The following is a 9,815-nucleotide window of genomic DNA, read 5'->3' on the forward strand; positions in this document are numbered from 1 at the left end:
CTAATCCGTTAATTTCACCATCGATATCTGGCTTTTCCTCTTTGATTAGCTTCGTTTCTCCATTAATTGTCCTACATTTTGCGAAGAAACTGTAATTTCAGAATAAAATGTTGTCATAAGTATTGGTAAAAAAATAGAGAAAATATAAAATTATAATTGGTAAGAATAGAAAATGTCAATTGGTGGGAGAAGGATATAATGTGTGAGAATAAAGGAAACAGAGACAGAAAGCATAGATGTTGATGAGAAGGATTATTTTTCAAGAAATAAATAATGAAGCTGGAAAAAATCAATGGATAAATAGAAATGTATCATGAAATACTACAAAAATATTCTTAGTTAATACTTTAAAAGTTATGAGGAATTAATCACTAGAGGAGGTAATAATTGTAAAATGTACATCATGATTTACTGAATTATGAGTGAAGATCTGGATGTTCTGTATCAATATTAAGGTGCGTACAGACTTATGCGCCACGAACATGCGCATTTCACTTCTCATCAGTTGATACTATGCTTATTATATCTGTATAATAAGTGATCTGTGGTGTCTAGTGGATAGAGTGCTTGCTTAGCAACCTAGAGATCTCCGGTTCAAACCCCGCTCATTACCAAAAGTTTTTGAACAGGTCACTCCCGTGTTATCAGATTGGCACGTTAATAATTGTCGGTTCCGGCTGAAGTATGACGGTCGTAAGGCCCATTGACGGCTCAAATGATATATTCAGGGGAGGTGGAACTTCCGTCAGGAACTCCCACTAATAAAAGCCATAAGAATATTATTGTTTTTATATCTGTATTTTTACAGAAACATTAAGATACAGATATAAGAAGCATAGCATGGAATGCGCGTGTTCGTGGCGCGTAAGTCTGTACGCACCTTTACAGTTGATATATGAGAGAATGAATAGTATAGATGAATTAAATAATTAGATTGATAAATAAATAAGAACATGAATGGACGATGAGTAAGAATTACAATAAGACTAAATACATTGATAAGTAGAATATTATATAGTTATCCACTTCTGGCCAACATAGTAACTTCAAATTTATGATTATAATAATCATTGTTTCAATTTGAATAATCAGAATGTGGAGATATATCTTCACACTAAGGCAGAACGATTGTCACACAAATGCAGTGAGTAATAGGCTTCTTCTTAAAGTTATGTACTGTGTTTTAGCCAGTTAAAAAGAAATTGAATTGAGAATCATAATAAAGTTAATGTTAAAAAGATTCCTATATATATTGTCTTGAAATGTACGTTTTGGATTGAAAAGTTGAGAGATATGTTGCCTTAATTTAATCTTGGTCCCTTATTTTAATGAACAAATTTAAGAGAGGAACAGGTATCTATAGAAAGATTCACATTATAAAGCCAGCACCTGATTTAAATTGGTCTCCTATTTTTGTCAGCCATTAGCATCTCTGCCGTCCAATTATTTCCACTGACATTATAACGTGAATTTCACTAAGAATAACACCTGTTGTGTCAATTACAATCTCCATTCCTCTATATTGATGTAGATATAAAATAGTTCATAGAAATCAATCTTGTGAAAGTATTTACCTTGTGAGTTTTGATCAGCAAAATCTTGAGGCTCAGTCTTAACCTTAAAGCCTTCTTCTTTGATGGCTTCGTCTTTTATAAAGAATTGTGTTGCTGCAAATGAAACAAATATTTTAAAATTAGAATTAAGAATTTAGAATTTATTTAAAATTCAGAAAAGATTCTTCAAAAAATGCTTTGAAGAGCATAGGAAATAGAATTTTGGTAGAAAAACATGAAGGTCATGATAAAACAAACATTAGTCAATGAATAAAGAACAACGTAAGAGCATAATCATAAACTTCATTAAAAACGCGAGTAAACAGAACCAAAAGCACATTAATTCAACAAGTGTTTGATTCTAAAAAGATAAAATATCGATAGAGAATCGAAAAACTTGAATCAACGATACAAAATAAACACTATAATAAATATTTTCAGATAAATTCTGGGTTCTTCAATGTTGTTTTCCATCACGAACTGCTAATTATTAAACCACTTTTTTGCTATAAAAAGAACGACTAGCAGTCAAAATTTTCACAATAAATGAATTAATTCACTCACTGGACAACGAGATCTTTCGGCAGATTTCTTCCTGACAACCAGGAAGATGGCGGACCTGCCGAAAGATATCGTTGTCCAGTGAGTGAATAAATTAATTTATTGTAACAATTTTGACTGCTAGTCGTTCTTTTTTATAGCAAAGAAATTTTGGGTCTCTTTCTCAAATGGTGGTTCAACTATTACACCCGATTAATCAATATAATATGGTAACATTAACTAGAATTTGCTTCAATTGAGTCAGCTGATGGTTTAAACTAGAATTTTAGAGTTTGAAAGACTAGAACTTTTTTGTGAGAGCGACTCTTAGAAGGCAAATATCGATAAAGATCCAGAATGAATATCCAAAATGAATAGACAGAAGCTGCTTTTGGTATTCAACAGAATATGATTATAGTAATGAGAAATGTTTACCAATTAGAAGACTTAGAAATTAGCAATAAATCCTCACCCTGACTTAGTGGAAGCTTGATAGGACAGTTATCATAATCCGGATCCAGACTGGGATCATCCATAAAATCATCTCTCAGCAAGTCCTTCATTGCATTGTCTTCTTCAGTTTTATTAACTGCTGTTGCGTTCTAAAAAATGAAAATACTGGTGAATATTAAAATGAAAAAAATCTGGTGTGGTACACTCACACAACTTTCCTTGCTCATTGAACTATAAGCCTCATTATCAAACGAGAATAATTTAGGGGAATAACATAATGACGATTGACGGCAACATATTTGCAACTACGATCAGACTACTGCTTATGTGTATATACAATTGTTTTCAGAGTACTTTTTCCTTTATGTAAATTATTGTTAAATTCGATGATTTTTTTGAAATTCGTCAAAACAGCTGTTCTACAGATGAAATATCTTGACTATGACTGTGTTCTTTTTATAAACTGCTCTGGAAGAAGAAAAAGTAAAAACCGTGTACCTACCTACCTCATGCACGAGAAGGAGGTTACAAAGTCCATTTCTCAAGGATAGGGTGGACCCTTTATTAGTACCCCAGGAAAAAGACTCATGTCAGTTGATAGAGCTAATAAATAACTAACTATACAGGGTATGGATTTGAAAAAAATCGTAGAGCCGTTTTTTAGAAAATCGTGAAAAACATGGTTTTTTAATAACTGTCCTTTTTCTCAAGAATATTACGGAGCTCCTAAAATTTTCTCTGGAATGAGACTTATGCCAGTTGATAGGGCTTATAAATAGCTATCCATGGTATGAATTTGAAGAAAATCGTTGGAGCCATTTTCGAGAAAAACGTGAAAAACATGGTTTTTTAGTAATTATCCGCCATTTTTTCCGCCATCTTGAATTGAATTTTATTGAATTTCTTATTGTCGGGTCCTCATGGTATAAGGACCTTAAGTTTAAAATTTCAAGTCAATCGGTTAATTAGGAATGAAGTTATCGTGTTCACAGACATACACACATACACACACACACACACACACACACATACATACACACAGACCCATACCCAAAAATCATGTTTTTGGACTCGGGGGACCTTGAAACGTATAGAAAACTTGAAATTGGGGTACCTTAATTTTTTTTGGAAAGCAATACTTTCCTTACCTATGGTAGTAGGGCAAGGAAAGTAAAAATTACAATAGATTTCTCTACAAATACTTGAGCCATAGAATTCTCATCGACTCTTACAGTATATTGTCACCAAAATCTACGTTCAGTAGACCCCTTTAGTAGATGTTATTCTATATATCTCTATTGAAGAGACTCTATTTTATAAAATTTATAAAATTGTTTACAATAGATTTCTCTACAAATACTTGAGCATAGAATTTTTACCGACTCTTAGAGTATAATGTCATCAAAATCTTCGTTCAGTAGACCCCATTAGTAGATGTTATTCTATGTAGACTCTATTGGAAATTGTTTTTATATTCTGAATAAAAAGACTACGGGCCGGATTCCGAGCTCGGGATTTGGCCAAGTTCTAGACTTTAAACAGCTGGAGTAAGAAAATTGGCTTTCCAAAACGGGGCGTAGTCGTAGTCATAGTCAAAGTCACAATTAGATTAAAATTCGAAAAACTAGAAAATTGAATACAAAATAAAATAAAGAGAAAATAGTGTAAAGTTTCAGATATTTTGAATTTTTTAGGAATGTTCAATTTCGTCGAGGATAAACGTTCCCAATTATAGAAATGAGAAAATGAAGATTATCATAAAAACTGTGACTACGCCCCGTTTTGGAAAGTAAATTTTCTGACTCCAGCTGTTTAAAGTCTAGAACTTAGCTAAATCCCGAGCTCGGAAACCGGCCCTACATGTTGTCCAACCAAGGATTTATTAGAAATCTAGACATTAATAAATCTCTGGTTTGAAAACATCTCGTCTGTATATTCAGTATAATTAACTACCACAATATCACCTTCACAACTACTCATAAAATGTTTTTATATTATTTGACTCAGTTTTTGTACAGTTTGTGAAATGTTTTGAAGAAAGAAAAAGGGTGCTACTAATTATTATAAATAATGGAATTTTGTAGAATATGTACTAATATTGGGGAAGTTTTCCATAATTACTGATTACGGTATATAGTTTATCCTTTTTTAAAAACTTCCAGGAGGGCTATAGATTCTTGTTTCGTTAAACCAACATTTTTTTTCACATGGGACCTGAGTATCTAATGATTGCTTGTTTGGACACGGAAAGTAAGTACCAACAGTAGAATATAGCAGATGTGTTGTTTTCAGAATTTATGAATCCTTAGGCCGGTTACAGAGCTCGACCGACCGTCAATGCGTGTGTACCATCCTGACCATACATAAGTTTTTCTGACTCACAAAATGGACGTCTTTACAGATTGTTTAATTGCAGCTTATTATCTTCGTAAACGAAAGATTAAAAGACGTAGATATCATGTTCACCCGATGGTCGCCCAAAGAGCATTTCAAAGTGAATTTAGTACCATTATATACATCATTTCTTGGGGTGAAGATACATTTTTCAACTACCTCAGAATGTCCATCAGAAATTTTGATGAGTTATTTCGAGCTTGTATCACCATTGGGAATACTGGCAGTCACTAAGCTACGGATCAAATAAATGTAGATAATATTATTAATAATATTGATTTTTTTCAATAAAAAATTTAGAAATAATTGAATAAATGTATAGAAAACTCTGAATTAAAATATGACACTATTAATGAATTCACTCATTATGCTATTCAATTCAATATCAGCTGATTGTCGGGCAGAGGTGTCAGCACATTGGTTATGTTGCGATCGGCTACTGATCATTACAGCTCTGAAAGCTTCTATTTGTTTCAATAGCGCCTCATTCGACCGATGGAACGGATGCGCACGAGCTCGACCGATGGTCTTCGTACGCTGTATAAAACGCATGGTCCGATCGTGCGCATGCGTGCCGTCAGTCCTGCTCTGTACGGATACATGGAATATCTATGGAAAAGACAAGCACGACCGACGTACGCACTGACGGTCGGTCGAGCTCTGTAACCAGCCTTATACCTTCTTCATTCAACACCCACACTTGTGGGATTGAAGGCGTCATGTCATAAATAAAATACAGAAAACTAAAATCACTGATATTGATCAAGATGGCAGTGATCAAATCCTGCTATTAGAATACTGAATAAGGTGGAAGTGTCAAAATCAGTGTTCTTTTGTCAAGTTTGAATCTGAATTACCTTCAAGTTGAGTCTGGGTTTCTGTAGCTCGACTTTAACTCTAGTCCCATCGTTGCGATCTCTGGCGCCTCTACCTCTGGAATTGATCTCCACTCCACCAGAAAACAGTCCTGAGGTGGTCTGCAACAATATTCGCAATAAAAAATAAAAATAATCATTGGTACGAGTTCAAAAAATCAATCATACAGCCTATCAGAAATCACAAGAAAACAGTCCTGAGATAGTCTGCAACTATATTCGCATTGAAATTCACAAAATTATCACAAGGACTAGTTCAAAAAATCAATCACACAACCGATTACAAATCTTATCTTTTAACAAAAACATTGGAACTACGAAACTCTAATGTACAATACTCTATAGTCACGTAGAGAGAGACTCTACTGAATGAAAAAGACTAAGAAATTGTCAAAAAAACACAGATTTATTGATACTTAGAAAGACCGGTTTCGGTTATTACACCATTGTCAATCTCTGATAAACTATGAGTTTATCTGTGGTTTTTTGACAATTTCTTAGTCTTTTTCATTCAATATGAATAATTACCACAATATCAACTTCTCAACTACACAAAAAGAGACTCTACTCTATAGTGAAATCCACGTTATAATGACAGTGGAGAAAGACAGAAGAACAGCGTTGCCGATTCTCTGCTTTGCCTCTGCCATCTATGGAAAATAGCTGATACCAGTATATCTGATGTGATATCAACTGTACGTTTTTGTTAAAAATAATAAATTATATTTTATTATATTTCTCGCCAAGAGAAAATATGTTTTAATGATTTGATAAATTTCATAATTGAGATAGAATATTGAGCTAAAAAGAGCAGATAGAGCTATCTGCTTTGTCAAATAATAGACAAGGAAAGCAACACCAATGTTAATCAAATATATTACAAAGTAGACCTCACTACAGACTGAAGCATACACTGTATAGTCATGTTGTTTTATTATTCGACAGTTCGACAAATTGCACATAAGTGTGTTAAATTTCAACAGGGATTAAATGCCATTAGAACCAATCAGAGAAGGTTCTTGTGTTATTTAATCAACCGGGTCTCTAATTGATTATTGTGCTTACGACGTAATCTATCCAGATTTTTTTCCAGTCATTGATCTAGAAATCGGAAATTATATGAAAATTTGAAGTCAAGAATATTATTTTGAAAAAAGTATTTTACCTGTATAAAAGTTCTTGTCCCCCTGCCTCTTCCCCTCCCTCTTCCTCTAGGACTATTTCCATGGTTCTGTTTATTATTTGTCTCTGCATTGGGCTCTTGTTTGATAACTGGAGCTGAGTTATTCCTGAAAATATAAAAAAAAAGATTGTGAATAATTTATACTATATCTAAGCAGGCTTCTTTCAAATCGAATATGTCCCTCTTAAGGTTTCTCCACATCTAGCAAAGCGTAGCTTGAAATACGTCTTCGTAAGACCTATTTGTCCTATTTCCCAATGATGATCGATCTGTCCATTTCAAACCATCGTAGTGTAGATAGCGTTGGGAGATAGGACGGATACGTCATCCAAAGACTAATTTCTAGCTAAGTTACGCTTGTTGTGAACAGACCTTTACTGTCTGAAGATAATTCATCTTTATATTATAGAGCCGAAACATAGTTTAGCGTTCCAGGATATCACCTCTGTTCGGGATATACTGCTTAAAATGCAGTAGAGAGCACTGAGGTTAATTACTTCTGTGGGCTACAGGGCTACCGTACGTGTACTTTGCAAGAGTCTTGGCATTCTCACAGTCTACAGGCAGTATATACTGTGCTTGATTCCTCCTTTTACATCCATGAACAGTTCAATGGATAGATAGTGAATATATTTTCTATATTCTCTATATTTCTATAGACTGCCAGGGACTCAAAGTAGCTTCCCAACTCGGACCTTAAAATGCTTAAACGCACTGCCAAGAGAGGTGCAAGATTTACAGAACACTGAGGAAGGGACTGCTGTATTCGATACAGGAGTTGGATGAGAAGCCTCCCTTTGGTTTTCCAGCGCCTTCACAACCCAGATGACTCTGTGTTGTCAAATGACACTGCCGATCTGCAAAACCCAATCCCGCAACGACAACAATTATCAAGTAAGTATCTTTGCTGTTACCTTACAATTATTTTAACCCATACTCACACTTGAGGTCGATTTCGTTGTACATTCAAGTTTGGCACATAGATCTTTTTCTTTGGAGGCTGATTTGTGTTTCCAGGTAGATTCAATTTGAAGGCGGATAACGACAGATCTCGCGGTGGTTTCAGAGAAGGTAGACGTTGTGTTGAAGCCCCTGGCTCAATTTTAATGTTTGTGTTGTTTGTCAAATTATTATTGCTGGCCATTCTTCATTAGATGATAACTCTGGAATGTGAAGAAAAGGAACTGTTATATAGGTCTACTAGGCTATTACGTTTATGAATAAATACCTTAATATCACTTAAATGAATAAGCGAGGTTTAGTAGTAATCAACAACAAACTACCAAAAAGTTTTGAAAAGTTTAATAGCTGATGTAATGTAAATTTAATATTTATTTATAGTTGATGTAAGAATAAGCAAGGATACAATCTGCTACAGCAGTTCAACAATTCCATATGCAATCAACTAGATCTTGTGAGAATCGGGTTTAAAACATATTTTGTAGTTCTTGTTATTTTAGAGCTTGTTACAATGGATGAATGCAAAAGTTAAGCTAAATTTAAGCCAATTTAAAACGCAATAAAGACAAGAACTCATGGTTGTCATAAATGTTTTGCCTGCTTCTTTTAATTAACATTTTTGGATAAAAATTTTTATAATGACAGTAGAATTAATATTGATAGAGAGAATTATATAACAAGTATCAGAAGTACCTACTTACCTTATTATGATTCCAAAACCAAAATCAACTAGCCTATTCTAAATACGAACAATAATAAAAAATTAGGAATATTGACATAACCTCAAAATTGTGGCAGAATGGGAATGTTAATGTTTTGAATACAAAAAATCAATCAAGAAGGCTCTGACAAAATATCGAATTCATTAAATCGATATGCAAACTTCGATACTCAATAAAATGATATATCAAACGAGCAGAACATCGACATAATTTCAATTGATATCAATCAGCAAATCAACAATCATTTATTATTTTGTACAAAAGATGAAAGGTAAGTTTTGTTTTCTGCATTTTGACGATAAAACAAGCTTTGCTTCAATTTTGGATCAAATTTTAAAGTTTCCACCTTGTACACACCCTAGTAAGCAATTTATTTTTTACAGGAACCGAATTATTTTTAATGGTAGAAGTTGTTTACGTGTATTGAGGTTAAGTAGCCAAGTAGAACATAATCATCTATTTTTTTCTATAGCATTTATTGTTGAACATTCTTTTATTATTCTATTTTCATTTCGAACAGTTATTATAAATGACACTAATAAAACTGTATATTTATAGTTATCTGTCACGTCTTCTGGAAACACCCACGGTTGATTGGTTAAATTTTTGATATGCACATGTTGAGTTAATATTTTTTCAATTTCTCCAAACATTGGAAAGGTTTTTATAAACCTTTATTAGAAATATATAGGAATATAAAGAGCAAGTTCTTGTATTTCATTGTATTCCTTGTTACGTTAGATTTACACACAAATATTAATGTAAAAAATGTCAAGTAGGCTACTGCCTGTTTTGACACTAAAATTTCAATAATTACATATTGACATTTTATGACGTTGGCTCTTAAATCATTTTTGAGTGCCCACTTTCAGATAGCAAACTGAACATTATTTTTCATTTAAGCTGAATTGCCATTTTATAATACTGTCCAGGATGCATATTTGAAAATTCAGCATAGAAGTTCTGAATTATAGTATAAATAACAAATAGACTACATTTTTTTGATGATATACTTCTTTAAACATTTTCCTTATTTCAGAATGAGTCTTCTCACATTACGAGTAACAGGGGATAGAAAACCTATCTCCAAAAGGAGTAATTGGGATGGCACAAGCTTGAAAGATATCATTGATGA

At 33.3% G+C, this 9,815-nt stretch overlaps 1 protein-coding gene across 1 annotated transcript; it reads right to left on the reverse strand.

The window, feature by feature from the left end:
- LOC111052219 (DNA-directed RNA polymerase III subunit RPC4-like) lies at positions 1–8,798 on the reverse strand. The gene is made up of 7 exons (XM_039438547.1): positions 8,660–8,798; positions 7,940–8,161; positions 6,981–7,104; positions 5,798–5,917; positions 2,566–2,695; positions 1,575–1,667; positions 1–89 (listed from the first exon to the last, which is right to left on the reverse strand). The coding sequence occupies exons 2-7, from the start codon at positions 8,140–8,142 to the stop codon at positions 46–48; spliced, it is 714 nt and encodes a 237-aa protein (XP_039294481.1). The 5' UTR covers positions 8,143–8,161; positions 8,660–8,798; the 3' UTR covers positions 1–45.
- Positions 8,799–9,815: the final 1,017 nt, after the last annotated feature.

Source organism: Nilaparvata lugens, chromosome 11 (genome assembly GCF_014356525.2).
Source record: "Nilaparvata lugens isolate BPH chromosome 11, ASM1435652v1, whole genome shotgun sequence".
In the NCBI taxonomy this organism is placed as follows: Eukaryota; Metazoa; Arthropoda; class Insecta; order Hemiptera; family Delphacidae; genus Nilaparvata; species Nilaparvata lugens.

Bases quoted from the DNA above. Each gene is read 5' to 3' on its own strand.
- LOC111052219 (XM_039438547.1), bottom strand. From the start codon at position 8,142: ATGGCCAGCAATAATAATTTGACAAACAACACAAACATTAAAATTGAG. The intron at 7,105-7,939 runs GTGAGTATGGGT...TTATATTTTCAG, and splicing joins CAACGAAATCGACCTCAAGT to GAATAACTCAGCTCCAGTTA. The intron at 1,668-2,565 runs GTGAGGATTTAT...TTTCATTTGCAG, and splicing joins CAAGCTTCCACTAAGTCAGG to CAACACAATTCTTTATAAAA.